This window comes from Meriones unguiculatus, chromosome 14 (genome assembly GCF_030254825.1).
Source record: "Meriones unguiculatus strain TT.TT164.6M chromosome 14, Bangor_MerUng_6.1, whole genome shotgun sequence".
Taxonomy (NCBI): domain Eukaryota; kingdom Metazoa; phylum Chordata; class Mammalia; order Rodentia; family Muridae; genus Meriones; species Meriones unguiculatus.
This window is the reverse complement of record NC_083361.1, coordinates 86,571,017-86,585,834: the sequence shown is the minus strand read 5'-3', so window position 1 is coordinate 86,585,834 and position 14,818 is coordinate 86,571,017. Positions and strand designations below refer to the sequence as shown.

Below are 14,818 nucleotides of genomic sequence, written 5' to 3'. Positions count from 1 at the left end.
GAAAAATGAAAAAGCAAAGAAAAACAAAACAAACAAAAAAAAAACCAAGGAGACACCTGGTCTACTGGCACAAGTCTTTAATGTCAGCACCTGTGAGGCAGAGGCAGGTGGATCTCTGTTGCAGGATATTTGATGCCACTGTGAACTGGAAAAGCCTGTTTCTTTTTGTGGTATGCCTCAGTCCTTGTACATACCTTTTACCCAAGAGCTTTCTATTTACAAGTATTTGTAGTATGGCTCAGCCCTAGCACACACCTTTAATCCAAGAGCTAAATAAGTCAGCCATAGGTCAAGAGGCGGAGCAAACAGTTGGAAAGGGAGAGAACATAAGTAAACAGAAAGGACACTGAGCTGAGGGCATGTAAGACAGCGTGAAGAAGGAGAGGGAGCTTTTTTCCTTCTGGGACATCAGCTGAGCAAGAAGGTCAGCTGGGTGCTTTCTCTGTCTCTCTGAGCTAGCAGGCTTTCACCCCAACTTCTGGCTCCTAAGTCTTTATTGGTAAAATTGAACGACTGGATTTTTTTTGTTGTTGTTGTTTAAAAACAACAGATTTCTCAAGTTCAAGCCCAGCTTGGTCTATATAATGAGTACCAGGACATATAGGGCTACATAGTGAGACCCTGTCACAAAAACAAAATCCAACAAAAATACAAAAAAACAAAGAGATATAGTAGGGTGCCTGTTTTTTTCTCCTGGCCCCAAGCTCCTGGAATAATGACCCATGACACTCAAAATATATTTACAAATACCTAGCCATATAGATAGGCTCTTCTCTGACTAGCTAGTTCATAATTTAAAATAACCATTTGTACTAATCTACACTCTGCCCATAGCTGGTTACCTCTACTCAGGTACCATTTGTCTGTCTTCCTCACATCTTCCCAGGTGAATCTCCTGTGTGAGTCTCCCCAAGTCTGGCTCTATCCCAGAATCCTTTCTGCATGCTTGATGTTCCACCTTTTATTTTACCCTTTCCTATAGGCCATTGGTTTTTATTGACAGGTGTTGCATCCATACAATACACAAGATAGTCTCTCCACAGTGACATGAATGATCACATTGCATTTGATCTTTCTCTCTCTCTCTCTTTCCTCCTTCCTTCCCTCTAGTTTTTCCAGACACCGTTTCTCTGTCTAACACTGGCTGTCCTGGAACTCACTCTGTAGACCAGTGTAGACCAGGCGTGCCTCAAACTCAGAGATTCATCTGCCTATGCTTCTCGAGTGCTGCTATTAAAGACATATGCCACCACTGCCCACTTCGAAATAAAAATTTAAGGGTGTGTCCCACTAGTAGGTTTCCCCATGTGCCAGTGGATGGCTCCAGTCATTCACATTAACCCAGTGGGTTAAGAAAAAAAATCTAAATAAATAAATAAGAACTTTAGAGCTGGAAGTATGACACCACACCTTTTTGAATCTTCTACCATTCAAAAATTTAAATTTTTCCAGCAGTATTTTGTGAGTCAAAAAAGCACTAGGAGTGCTGAAGAGATGGCTCAGCAATTAAAGAATCAGATACTGTTCTTCTAGAGGACGTATTTCCCAGCACCCACATAAGATGTCTTACAACTGCCTGTAACTTTAGTCGCAAGGGTTCTGATGCCCCTAGACTCTGTTGGCACTGAACTCATGTGCATGTAACCACACACACGATTAAAAATAAATCTTTAAAAAGTATTAGGAAACTTGCCCCCGACATGACTTCTTACTTGAAAGATGCAGCTCACGGTGGGGCTGGGGAGAGGCAGGCTGGTGTCACAGAAGCCTTGGTTCTGTGCAGGGTCCAGGAAGTGCTTGCTCCTGGATATGATGTGCAGGGCTAGAGTTCCAGCAAGGCCACTGGGCACAGTTCGTTGCAAAGGCAGCGAGGTAGCTCGGGTACCTGCTGCCGGCAGCCTCAGGCAAGCAAGCCCCTTCTTTCCTCTGATCCTCTCCCAGATAAACTGAGCCTTTTCTAAGAGCCCTAAATTTTGTTACCAAGGGAGCCTCTAATCTTGCTTCTCCCACAGACGGTTCTGCTTCCTGGCCTAACAACCCTGAAACACTGAGAAGCATCCTCAGCATCAGACACTGGTCCAGGCGGGGCGAGGTTAAAGAACGCGACCCCGAAGCCCCGCCCCGGACGCGCCCACAGGCGTCAGGGAGGCTGCGGTCCCCGCTGCTTAGGGGGACAGAAACGCGCTCCTTCGAGGTAGAAGCTTTTGGCCGGGCCGCAGGCCGCACGGGCCTCGGGCGTCCCACTCTACCCCACAGACGGTTTGGTTCTGCCCGGGGATCCCCGCCGCGGCCGCCCGACGTCACGGAGCCCCCGGGAGGCCCCGCCCCGCCTGCGCCGGCCGGAGCCGAGCGCGGCTGCCGCTCGGGCCTCGGCGGCCATGGCGGGACCCGGTGCCCCCTGCGGTCCCCGCGCGCCCGCCGCGGGCTGGAAGCGCCACATCGTGCGGCAGCTGCGGCACCGGGACCGCACGCAAAAGGCGCTCTTCCTGGAGCTGGTGCCAGCTTGTGAGTGCGCCCCGGGGCTCAGGGAGGACGGCTTTGGGGCGTCGGGGAGGGCTGCTCCCGCCGCTCGGAAGGTGGCTCGGGGCGGCCTCCCCGTCTCCATCCCCGGCCTTGCGTCTGGATCCCGTTACGCCCCTCTCCGGACTGGCAGGGACCCTGCCTGCCCTTTCCAGCCCTCGAGGCGCAGCTCTGCCTCCCGTGAGCATCCCAGACACACGCTCCGTCTCCAAGGGCCGGTTTGGCCGAGTGTCCCTTTTCAGGCGGTCCCCAGGGCAGGACCCGGCCAGTCCGTTTCCTCCCCAGAGTCCAGTTAAGGAAGGCAGGCGTGGCCAGAGCAGCCATTGGCCCGAGAGGAGGGAGCGAAACCCCGGTAGGTTCTGCTTCGGATAGGCTATCCTGGCGCTGGTTCGTGGGGCACCTCAGTGCCTATCGGAGCGTAGCCTGAAGCACCCCGGAGCTGCTTCTGGGTGCTCGTCGCGCCAGCGGAAGTTCAGCTCTCACACGGTTATTTCTGGGCAACTTGGTCAAGAGGGGGTGTGGCTGAGATCCACCGAGTGCATCTGTATTTACTGCCTTTTGGTCAAACGTGACTGTACGTTCGGCGCTGAAAGTCTAACCACAGCCCCTATGCTTCCTCACTGAGTGCTAATTTTGGTGTGCCTGCTCAGTCAAACTTGTTTTTCCTTGGAGCATTCTAGCGGCTGGTCCTCTCCTGAGGTTGTTTACCTCTGTCTACCAGGCGGCTTCACTTCTCCAACTGCGCTGTTGGGCCGCGGGACGACCGGTTTGAGGGAGGGGCCACTCCCAAGAGCTCTGGGAGCTGCCAGTGTGGGGACTTCGGGCTGTGGTTTAAGGGCATCCAGAATCTGTGTGGTCTTGGGTAGTTCAAGTCCTTAACCTTAGATCTTTTACTTGCAAATGAGGCATATTGTGACCTTGTATGCTGGGGACACGGGAGGGATGGGAGGGAGCCGCTGGCAATAGCTTGGAGTCTGGGGCAGAGTTTTGAGAATTAGGCCTGGCCCAGGAACCTCAGTTAAGGTAGACAGTGAGGGAAGGGAGACGAGGATCTGGACCCTAGTTTATCAACCCTAGTCTGCCCCGGAACTGTCAGAAAAAAAAAAAAAACAAAACCGGAAACGACTGGAAAGGGGTGTGGATGGGGGTGTGTGTGTCTAAGGTCAAACCACCTAACTTGGGAAAATTTGTTAGGTAATTGCTTAAGGACTTTCAGTATTGACTTGGGGGAAAGCTACCAGGTGGAAGCGAGAATTACTTCATTGTAAGCTTAGAGACCTGGAAGGGGAAGTGACTTGTTGGAGGCCACAGGCAGGTGGCTTTGTTTGCGTCATCACGCTCTGGATCTAGACTTTGCCTCTGCATCAATCCCAGGCTCCTTGCTTCCCTTCCGACCCCTTTCCAATGTTACCTAGCCATGTCTGTCCCCAGCAGTGTGGTCTTTCTGTCCTTGTCTCCTGAGTGGGCCTGTGGGCCAGTGCTATGAAGAGGCTTTACCAGACACAGGAATGCCCTAGGAAGGGACAGAGTCCAGCCTCTAGGAGCGTCCCTATTCCCAGGACCTCTGCAGCCATCCCAGCCTGAGCTAACATTTGTGTCAGGGTCTGCTGGCAAGCGTCTGCCTCTGCCACAGGCTTGCCCTCTTGTATCCCCAGATAACCATCTCCTGGAGAAGGCTGAACTGCTAGCCAAGTTCTCAGGAAAGCTGCAGTCAGAACCAAAGGGTGCCTCCTCCACCCCACATCAGGACTCCTGGTGAGTTGTGTGCGTGGTGCTGGTGGGCTGCTGGTGCCTGCCTCTTTGCTGTGCCTCTGTCATGCTCAGCCCAGGCCCCTTTACTAGCCGGTAGCTCTTGCCAACGTGAGGGGGCAGGAGACAGCCCCTCGAGTCCTCCACAAGCCAGCTGCTTCATATGTTCTTCCTGTACTCTGCACATTTGCCTCCTGTCCAGTCCTGGACTCCTGCTTCCCTTTCTGAGTCTCCTCTCTCTCTCTCTCTCTCTCTCTCTCTCTTCCTCACCTGATAGCTACAAAAAGGGTTTCGCTGACTATTCCAAAGAGGGGGTGAAGACAAAAGCAGCGAATAGGTTGGAGACAGAACTGTTAAGATGATGTAGCCTTGGTGGGCTGCAAATGGCCTTGAACTCCTGCTTTTCCTGCCCCCGCCTCAGGGACTGCAGGTGTGTACCACCCTATCACACCTGACTCTCTCTTGTGTGTTTATGTGCTATTTGAATGTGCATCTGTGGAGGCCAGAGGTTGACAGCATGTGTCTTCCTTAATTAGGTTTCACCTGATTTTTTGAGACAGGCTCTTTCCCTGAACCTGTAGCCGACTGATTGATTCAACTTCTTCAGCCCTGGCAAAGCATGCCAGGTTCTCTGTTGTAGGTGCCGGGGCCCAAACGCAGGTCCTCATTCTTGTGTGACAAGCAGTGTCCTGAGTGAGCCATCTTTCCAACCCTGAGCTAATTTTAACAGGGTCTCATTATCTCCGCCAGCTGGCCTGGAGCTCAGAACACAGTTTTATTAGCCTCTGCGTTCTGGGGGCGAAAGCAAGTGCTGTGTGCTGGTAGGTGCTTCTTAAGGAGTGTCCCTGGCAGGGGCCCAGGTCTGGACCATCCTAGAGCAGAGGGGTCATGGGCAGCTTATTTCCGAGACTGCTCACTCTGATTGGCTTCCACCTACCCCAAGAGAAAGCAAATGGCTCCTCAAGCTCGTTATGGGGTTACTCTTAGTGTATACTTTAGCCACTGGGCTGGTATGAGGGGGCCATGAATTTTCCTCTTTCATTGTCAGGGGGCAGTTCTCAGGGCCTGTCCCTGACCACGTCTCGTCAGCAGCATCTCTGAGGGTGAAGTGGCAGGAGGAGGAGAAGGGGCTGCAGCTGGTCTGTGGTGAGGTAAGCAGGATGGGGGTCTGAGAATGTTGGGTAGGGAGAGACACCAGAAGCCAGAAAGCGAATGGTACTGCATTTGCTGCATTTTGTCAGTCAGTCCCCCACAACTTTATAGTCACAGAGGAGTATACAGGGCTTAGAGATGTGGGCCCTGGACTCCAACCTTTACCCACACAAATCCACTTTTGGTGAATCTTCATTCATTCTTTCAACAACCTTTTATTGGCAATCCAAGGAACAGGGAGCGTGGCCATAAACAAGACCTGGCCCCGTGGCTTCTGTGGAGCCTGTAATCATGTCATTACAGCATGCCTCACCTGCCCGACACAGGGTGGGAGTGGGTTATGGGGATGTTTGAGAGCCTCTCCCCTGAGGGCTGGGTGCTTATAATTGGACGGTGGTGTGACATCATCACACGTAGATTTGTGTAGCCATCATGATACACAAGGTTTATTTATGAGGTCTCTTTCTTACTACCCCTTTTTAGTCAGATCTGAACATCTCTCACCCGGGGCGCCCCCTAATCTGTTTCTACTCTAACATTTGAACTTTGAAAGCAAGTGACAGATCAGGGGAGTGGAGATGGTAACTGGTTTCCTCAGTGTTAAACATGAAAAATGAGCTGGTGTGGTGGTGGTGCACAGCTTTAATCCTATTACTTGGGAGGCAGAGGCAGGTGGATGTCTGTGAGTTCAAAGCCAGTGTGGCCTACAGAGTGAGTTCCAGGAGAGCCAAGGCTACACAGAGAAACACTGTCTTGAAAACAGCAACATAAAAAGAAAGAAATGAAAAAAAAATGGTAAATGTCATAATTGGGTTATGAAGGAATGGGCGGGCCCCCTCTGCCTGTGCAGGGTTGCTCTCCAGGCCTCTCACATGAGGAGTTGTGTCAAGGTGGGTGAACGCCCTGGGAAGAAGGAATTAGGAGCAAGTTAGTGAGAGGAGGCCCCAGCTGCCGGCACTTCCTGAGCCACAGGTGTTTTCCTGATCTGCTCACACTTGTGAGAGCAGGTCGCCCTGGCTCCTCCCCAGGGCAAAGATATGCTCCCCATCCCCACTCCCCACCCACCCACCCCCGGGGGGCCGCATCCCTGCAGCCTTCTCAGTTCTTAGCGAGAGCTGAAGGAATGCTGAATCATCCTCACCCCAGGGGCGTTCTTAGTCGTGTGTGCTTCTCTTCTGAGAGCTGCTTGGGTAGGCCAGTAGTGGGGGATGGGAAATAGAACTCACGCCCCTTGCACCTTAAGTACACCGGTACTTTACAGGGAGCAAAATGTAGTTAGGTGGCCTGGGTTCAAGTACCAGGTCTGCCACTTGGCTGTGTAACTCTGGGTAAGTCACTTAACCCTTGAGGCAACTTCCTGTGTTGAATGGAAATGGTAGTCTTCCTTTGGTGTCACGGAGAATGAGAGTCAGTGTGTGGAGAGCGCTGGGACCAGGTATACCACAAGAGCGAGCTGCTAGTCTGCATCATTTTAAGTCCTGATATTTACCTTGTGATTAGGAAAGCCCTCCCCTGCCATTTTGCAGGTAAGAACTGGGGCAGGGTCCTCTTGCTGAAGTTAAATATCTACCACAGCGGCACCGAAAAAATAAAGGACACCGCTAGGGCTGACACTCAGGGGTCGGATTGTCCGGGCGTGACAATCATCCCACAAAGCTGCAGGGCATCCTCATACAGGATCCAAACCCATCTCAGCCTGGGCTTCCCTGTCAGGAACGGGGCAGCGGGGTGGTGGCTGGTTAGGTCTACCTGCAAAGGCGCCCAGCCCACCTTGTCCTCCCCAGATGGCCTACCAGGTCGTGAAGAAGAGAGAAGCCCTAGAAACCCTGCAGTCACAGCTGGAGGAGCGGCGGGGCCGGTGAGACGAGGGTCGGGGTGGCCTCTGCCCTAGACTAGGGGATGCGAAGAGCTTTCCCCTGGTCCCCACACGCTCCCTAGACCTGCGTTCGGGGGTTGGAGGACCCACGGGCCACCGCCTGATGTCTCTGCTCTGTAGGCTGGAGGCCCTGCAGGCCTGCGTGCGGCGGCTGCAGGAAGCCCGAGCACGCGAGTCCCAGCAGCTGAAAGAGCGGCGGGCGGAGAACGCGGCGCAGAGGGAAGCCTACGAGGCGCTGCGCGAGCAAGCTGCGCACCAGGAGGCGGCACTGCGCAGGCTCCAGGAGGAGGCGCGCGACCTGCTGGAGCGGCTCGTGCAGCGGAAGGCGCACGCCGCCGCCGAGCGCAACCTGCGTAATGAGCGCAGAGAGAGGTGAAGGCTCTGGGCCACGCCCCTTCGGTAATAGGCCACGCAGTGTGGACTCAGTTCGCTTGAAAGGGCGGGAGCGGAAGGGGGAAGGGGGAGAAGAGAGAAGGCGGGGAAGGTCAGGGCTTCCCACTGATCAGAAGGGACTTGCTTAGGCTGTAAAGCACCTTCTTTAGCTTTAGGGTGATTTTCTCTGTCAGGGCCAACCAGGCTCGGGTGTCTCAGGAGCTGAAGAAAGCGGCTAAGCGGACTGTGAGCATCAGCGAGTAAGAACGGGGAGGGAACAGGGATGACTCTAGTGTTGGGGGGCTGCCCTAGGATGTGTTCGCACCCCACTCCTGCTGGCCTGCAGGTGGCGACAGGTATACCCGGGGCCTGTGTGCACAGGTCAGGCCACTGGATACACGTAGAGATAGGTGTGATCGTGAAATCCACGGTGCGGCAGGGAGGGGCGGTCTTCTCTTCTGGCCCCCCTGAGCTGCTTTTCTCTCCCAGGATCCCAAACTCTTTAGAAGGTGGGATCAAGGAAGAGGCTGTGACTCTAGCGCCTGCTGCTAAGCCCGAGTTCCTGGAGAGTGAGACTTGTGAAAAATGGAAGAGGTCTTTCAGGTGAGCGTTCAGGTGCGCTCACCGAGCCGGCCCCCACCCAGGAGGCTGCCCACATTTTCTTCCAGGGTCCAGCCAGCTTTTGGAGAGCCATGCGCACAGCCCAGTGCTGGTCTGACCTCCAGTGCCTGGAGGCCATGTTACTGAATTCTCTATTCCAAGAACCAGGGCTCTTGAGGGTGAGCCATCAGGCTTAGGAAAGGGTGTCACTGGGAGGGCAGTGGACAAGACCCTGGGCCACAGAGGTCCCACGCCGTGTGTGGAAGCACGGGAGTGCATATGCAGGTCTACACAGGGACATGAACGCGTGTGCAAGGTTAGGGAGTGCACCTGAGTGTGAGCCTGCGTCAGTGCGTTCACACTTGGCATCAGATGGGGGCTTGGACCTTTGGGCGCCTCTCTGCTGGCCTCGAGCTCAGTGTGTGGCCAAGGTGACCTCGCATCCCTGCTTCTGCTGCCTGTGCCCCCAGTAGCTGGGATCATGGGCTTGTGCCAGTATAGGAGGCTTTCGGTACATCTTGACTGGGCTGCCTCTCCTCCCCATCTGTGGGCATGAAGGTTCGTTTCTGGAAGTGTCTCCTTCAGCCACCTATGTCCCTAGTACAGTGAACGAACAGAACATCATGAAATGCTGGTTCCTCCAATTCTTGGCAACTCTAACGAGTCTAGACATCCTGGCATTAACACTTTCTTGGATGTTTTGGGGCTGCTCAGCAAGCTGGGAAGTCCCGTCCCCTCACTGTCTCAGCCTTGTAGTATCTCAGGCCGAGGGCGCCATTCTCTTCCGTAGCCTTCTCCAGGGCTGGGGCTTGGCCTCCAAGGAGCTTTTGTTGGTGAGCACTTCAGGAACAAGGCTCTAGCATCTGGGTGGAGACTGGGGGAGGTGTTCACTGACAAGTTCTCCCTCCCTCCACCCTCCTGGGTTAGTCTTCAAGGAGTCAAATTCTAGTTCCTGCCTTGAGCGAGCATGAGCCTCCTCGGAGGACAGCGAAATATAGGTGACAAAATATCAGTGACTGTGGTCTGTGGTCGGCACAACCCGAGCCAGGCTCTCAGGATGTCTCTCCGTTCTGCCCCAGGTCTGCCTCAGCCACCTCTCTGACACTGTCCCGCTGTATGGATGTGGTGAAGGGGCTGCTGGAGTAAGTGTGTGTGTACGTGTGTGAGGGCTTGGCACTCCTGGTAAGGCCTCCTGAGCCTCGCCATGGTCTGTCCAGGTCTGTCCACCCGTCGGTGCCTGTCCGTGCGTGCATCTTGCTGGACTCCACAGGCAGGATGGGTGACTAGCTCAAGACCAATTCCCGTTAACTGCTCTCTAGCCTCCTAATGCTCTGTCTTTATTCAGGGTCCCGACTGGGGACTGAGTGCTTGCCTGATACTGGTCAAGAACTCCTGCTCAGTTGGGAAACCCAGGCTGAGAAATGTCAGATTTGTTCAGTTTCTTAGATTAGTAGTGGTAATGCCATGGCTGAAATTCCAGCCAGCCCTAATGGTTCTATGCACCCACCGCACTGCTTGTGTCTGCTTATCTCAGTGTACAGCGCCCACACCCCCACGGTGGTCAGGCTGGCTTGTGAGCCCTGCTCACTGTGCATTGGTAATGTCCTGCCGCCTGCCATGTCTGCTTCTTGTTGCTGCTGCCTCAGGAGAACGTGAAGTCCCCATGTCAGCAGGTTTTACTGAGTGCTTTTCTGACCCTACCCTTGTAGCTTCAAGAAGAGGAGAGGTCACTCAGTGGGGGGTGCACCTGAGCAGCGGTACCAAGGCATCCCCATGTGTGTGTCTGCCCAGATTCCTACCCAGGCTCAGGATATCTTGGTAAGGAAGGAGTTGGGCCACATGCCTGGGGCGCTGATAGGAATGTTTAGGGGTTACCCAAGAAGCAAGGCTGGAGGAGTTTGCCTGCAGCCTGTGGTGGGAACCACACAGCATTTTAGAGTAGAACACAGACTAGAGATACTGAGATAGGAGGCAGACACCCAACTTGGAGCGTGGGACAGCAGGGGTCTGGGCATAGCTGAGAAGACCTGCTGGGGCCAAGTTTGAAACTCAGTTTTGCAAAGACCATCAAAGGGAACTGCCAACACCTGAGAGTGGGTACAAAGAGGCAAGCATAGGGGAGACCTGGGTGCCATCTCCAGCCCCCCCTTTTTGTTACAGGATGCCCATCTCTCTGAGGTCAATGCTGTTTGTTTTGGCCCCAACATCAGCCTCCTGGCCACTGGAGGGGCTGACCGGCTTATCCACCTCTGGAATGTTGTGGGAGGTAAGGGTTCCTTCCTGAAAGCCAGCGCAGCACTTTGCTGCAGACCCCACTCCCAGCTCGACCCTGGGTTGGCTGTGGTCTTAGAGCCAACCTCCCCTGTCTCCCACCTCCCCTGTGGACAGTGGCTAGAGAACTGGGGAAGATGGGTACTGAGCTCACTGCATGAAGGACAAGCTCTTTGGGTGCAGACCTGCAGAATGGGGAGGGCCAAGCCCAGATGGCTGTTGTTGGAGGTAGTGACCCCTGACCAGTCCTGCAGGCATATAGAGCCAGGTCTTAGGCAAGTCCCTAGGTCTTCCAAGACACCTTTTAATTTTTAGATAGGGTTTTACTAGGCAGCCTTTGCTGACCTGGAACTCGGTATGTAGACCAGGCTGGCTTCAAACAGAAATCTGCACGCCTTTGCCTCCCCAGTGCCGGTAGTAACTCTGTGCCGATGTGCCTGGCATAGCTACATCCTATTCTGGTATCACTGAGGTGATCAGCACTGACCGTCCACCGTGTTTTAGGCCCTGTGCTCTCTAGGGAGGGGAACTCAACACCAACTCTGAAGGCTTCCCAGAAGTGGGTCTCCAGCCTGCCTGACCTGGCCTGCAGTAGGACCTAGGGACAGTCCCTTCTCCCTGGTCTTCTCTAGTGTTGTGAACTACCTAGTTGCCCATAGGGCTATACCAGCAGTTAGAGGAAATGCAGCCTCCACACCAGACCCCAGGCCAGATCAGCCATTCTTGTCTTCTACTTCCTGCTCTGTGCCTCAGTTTCTCTATTTTGTAAGGCTAATAATTTCATTTCACTGTCCTTTCCCGTGTTCTGTCAGGTCGTCTGAAGGCCAACCAAACCCTGGAAGGAGCTGGTGGCAGCATCACTAGTGTGGACTTTGACCCCTCAGTAAGGAGACTTTGTCCCATGGCATCTATATTGCCTTAGTCTCCACGTTGGGCTGTGGGCTTTGGGCCTGAGGGCACACTGTGGGTGTCTTTGAACCTTCCTTGGAGGAGCCGCACTCACTTGCCTGAACCATGGCTCCCCTGCTTGCCTCAGTGACTGGGAAGCTTGGAGGCAGCCTCTACCCTGACACTGTGAGGGCCAATGCCTCTGCCAGGCCTGGTGTGGCCCAGGAACTCTCCTACTCCCTCTCTCCAGGGCTCCCAGGTTTTGGCAGCTACTTACAACCAGGCTGCCCAGCTCTGGAAGGTGGGAGAGACACAGTCCAAGGTGAGGCACAACTAGGGAGGCTGCCTAAGGGTTAAGGGTCATGCAGAGGGGCCATTTTGGCTTAATCTGTGCTTTCTATGGGGACAGGAGACGTTGTCTGGACACAAGGACAAAGTGACGGCTGCCAAATTCAAGCTAACAAGGCACCAGGCAGTGACTGGGAGCCGAGACCGGACAGTGAAGGAGTGGGACCTGGGCCGCGCCTACTGTGAGGACCAGTCATACCTGCCCCAACCCCCTCTCGCCAGGGGCCTTACCTTGTTCTGTGGTGGTGGCTCTGGGATCATATCCATTTGGGCTCAGACCTCTAATGGTTTCCCTTCTCATTCACTGCTGCTCGCTTGCTGCTTTCTTGGTGACCCTGGTCTTTGGTAGGTGAATTAGACGTAGCGTGAGCTCTGGGCAGGGAAGGTCTTGGAAGGAGACTGCCCTGCTTAACCTTGGAGTCTCCACATTTCGTGGCTCCTGAAGAATCTCAGACTCTGGGATCTTTCCATTGGTCCTCAGGTTCCAGGACTATCAATGTACTCTCCTACTGTAATGACGTGGTATGCGGGGACCACATCATCATCAGTGGCCACAATGACCAGAAGATCCGGTTCTGGGACAGCAGGTGATGGGCATGGGCTGTGGGTGCTGGAGGCCCCTGAGTTTTTGCTCCTTTCTCTGGCTGTGCAGGAAGACCTGCGGACGCTTAGGGAAGTGTGGCTGAGGCTTCTGCCGGGCATGGTCGCTGTGGGTTCAGTGTGTCTGCGGAGTTGTGCTACCTTAGTGGTTCTCAGTGAGCACTGAGCTCTTCCCCAGGCTTTGTAGCCAACACAGACAAGCGCCACTTTTTAGTCAAAAACAGTAACAGGAATAGTAATAAGCCCAGCATTAGGCACGGATGGCTGGCAAAGCAGGGCTAGAGCTTTGCAGGTTTCTGCAGCCTCTTTTTGATATTGCTTCTTTGCTAGGGGTTGAACCTGGGGATTTACATCTGCTAGGAGAATGCTCCCAGCCTTTTTTTTTTTTTTTTTATCGAGACAGGATCTCAAGATAATTGATTGTGTCCGTTATTCTCCAGTGAGCCAAGTCTTTCAAGGCTCTCAAATCAGTCTCTCAATGGAGAGAGCTGGCTTAGTGGGAAGGGACAGTAGTCTTGTCAGCCTTAGCCCCCGGTGAAAGCCCTGGCGTGCCTCTGGAATGCTAGCTGGGCAAGTGGACCCACTCAGCCTGTCACAAGTGCCCTAGGATGTCTTTTCCTCATCCTTCTCTACCCTGCCCCTTCAGGGGACCCAACTGTATCCAGGTCATCCCTGTACAGGGCCGGGTGACCTCCCTGAACCTCAGCCATGACCAGCTACATCTGCTTAGCTGTTCCCGAGACAATACACTCAAGATCATCGACCTGCGAATCAGCAATATCCGACAGGTGTTCAGGTACCGGCGTGGGCGGCACTCCCTGACACCCCTCTAGTCTAGGACCTGCTGAAGTGCTGGCCCCTTTTTACATCTGGAGGAGGACTGGAACACAGGTAGCAGCCTGCATTCTGACTTCAGCTCTGTTCTGTCTTCAGGGCAGATGGCTTCAAGTGCGGTTCTGACTGGACCAAAGCTGTGTTTAGGTGCGTCTGGGAGGGCATACCTGTGTAGCCCGAGTGTTTGTGAGTCTGCACTCCTGAACTCTTTCTCCTCTTCTGCTGTGACCTGTACAGCCCTGACAGAAGCTATGCACTGGCAGGCTCCTCAAATGGAGCCCTGTACATCTGGGACACGAACACCGGGAAACTGGAGAGCAGCCTACAGGGACCCCACTGGTGAGCAGATTGCCGGATGAACACCTTCCACATTCCGACATGGCCCCAGACTCCACTTGTATTTGGGCCCCTCACCCCCACAGTCCTGGGAGCTCTTATCATAGCTGAGGAAATGGTCTTGGGCTTGAGCGGCTTCTCAAACTGCCTGGGTCGGTTGGATGTCGAGGCCTCAGTCAGGCTGCCCTCTGCCCCTGCTGCCCTCCTGAGGCTTGTCCTCCTCCCTTAGCACTGCCGTCAATGCCGTGGCCTGGTGCATCTCTGGGAACCATGTCGTGAGCGTGGACCAAGGCAGGAAGGTGGCGCTCTGGCACTAGTGGCACAACTGCCCTGTGCGGGTTGGACTGTGAAGCCAGAAGCCGGAGAACAGCTTCCTTCTGCTCGATCCTGGAGCCAGGGTTGGGGTCTACTGTAGCTTTCATGCGAGGGCCTGGCAGGACCTGGCCTGTTTGTTGAAATCAAAGTGTGCGTTAGGAACTACAATGTTAAAGAACCTATGTTTACTGTCTTCAGAGTGCTAAAAATTATATCTAAGCATGTCTTGCCTCTTTGAAGCATTTGGGGGTACAGGGAGACTTAGGCTTAGCCTCTTCTTTGTCCATAGAGCTTGCGCAACTTCTGCCTGGGGGAGGGGCTGTTTCAGCCTAGCCTTGGGATAGCATGAAGAGGCCCAAGCAGCAGTAAAATTCCCCCTTTCCATCAGGACCTCCGTGGGCCTGGGCCTGGGCCTGATGGAGGGTGAATAGACTAGAGTGACATCAGAATACTCGGTCCTAGGACTGCCTGGAGACCAGGACCATGGCCTGGCCTGCAGTTCCGTCTTCCAGATGGCAGGTGGCCTCCTGCTGCCACTATCTCCCTTACGTGTTACCTCTGCTCCTCACATCACTGGGGTTTCTGTTTGGTGCTTCTCTCTAACGGTGCCTTTACTCCCCTAGTCTTGTCCTCACTAGAACCCAGTTTTCTTAGCTTTTGTTGTTGTTTTGGGCAGGGTCGCGTTACGTAGCCCTCCTGGTCAAGTACACATGTAATACCTCTGAACTCGTGGGAACCTGGCCTCAGCCTCAGTCCTGGGATGGTAGTCATTTACAGCCCCAGCCCTCAGCATCCAAGGTGGCAGAGTCAGCATGGCCACAAGTCCCCCTTTTGCCTTCCGAGAACTTCAGCACTCTGGTGTTCTTCACATGCTTCTTCCTCTGCCTTCAGTGTCCGTGTTCTCTCCCATGGCAATTTACGTTGTCTTTTGGGATCCCCTTATCAACAGCCTACACT

The 14,818-nt window shown here is 54.1% G+C and overlaps 1 protein-coding gene across 4 annotated transcripts; it reads left to right on the top strand.

The window, feature by feature from the left end:
- Nucleotides 1–2,125: 2,125 nt before the first annotated feature.
- On the top strand, nt 2,126–14,083 carry Atg16l2 (autophagy related 16 like 2). 4 transcript variants are annotated; one of them, XM_060367676.1, is made up of 19 exons: nt 2,541–2,872; nt 4,176–4,275; nt 4,547–4,699; nt 5,318–5,420; nt 7,206–7,279; nt 7,418–7,669; nt 7,864–7,929; nt 8,159–8,272; nt 9,349–9,411; nt 9,979–10,087; nt 10,430–10,535; nt 11,353–11,423; nt 11,679–11,750; nt 11,838–11,958; nt 12,258–12,363; nt 13,023–13,172; nt 13,310–13,357; nt 13,448–13,549; nt 13,776–14,083. In XM_060367676.1, the coding sequence occupies exons 3-19, from the start codon at nt 4,653–4,655 to the stop codon at nt 13,861–13,863; spliced, it is 1,692 nt and encodes a 563-aa protein (XP_060223659.1). In that variant the 5' UTR covers nt 2,541–2,872; nt 4,176–4,275; nt 4,547–4,652; the 3' UTR covers nt 13,864–14,083. The 4 variants fall into 4 exon arrangements, with proteins under 4 accessions (XP_021496659.1, XP_021496666.1, XP_060223659.1 ...); XM_021640991.2 differs by lacking the exons at nt 2,541–2,872; nt 4,547–4,699 and adding an exon at nt 2,127–2,505; XM_021640989.2 differs by lacking the exon at nt 4,547–4,699.
- The last annotated feature ends 735 nt before the right edge of the window (nt 14,084–14,818 follow it).

What these genes read in the sequence shown, in the direction of transcription:
- Atg16l2 (XM_021640991.2), top strand. Translation starts at nt 2,379, where the DNA reads ATGGCGGGACCCGGTGCCCCCTGCGGTCCCCGCGCGCCCGCCGCGGGC. An exon ending in TGGGAGAGACACAGTCCAAG is followed by an intron (nt 11,751 to 11,837) that starts GTGAGGCACAAC and finishes CTATGGGGACAG; the next exon opens with GAGACGTTGTCTGGACACAA. An exon ending in AGCCTACAGGGACCCCACTG is followed by an intron (nt 13,550 to 13,775) that starts GTGAGCAGATTG and finishes CTCCTCCCTTAG; the next exon opens with CACTGCCGTCAATGCCGTGG.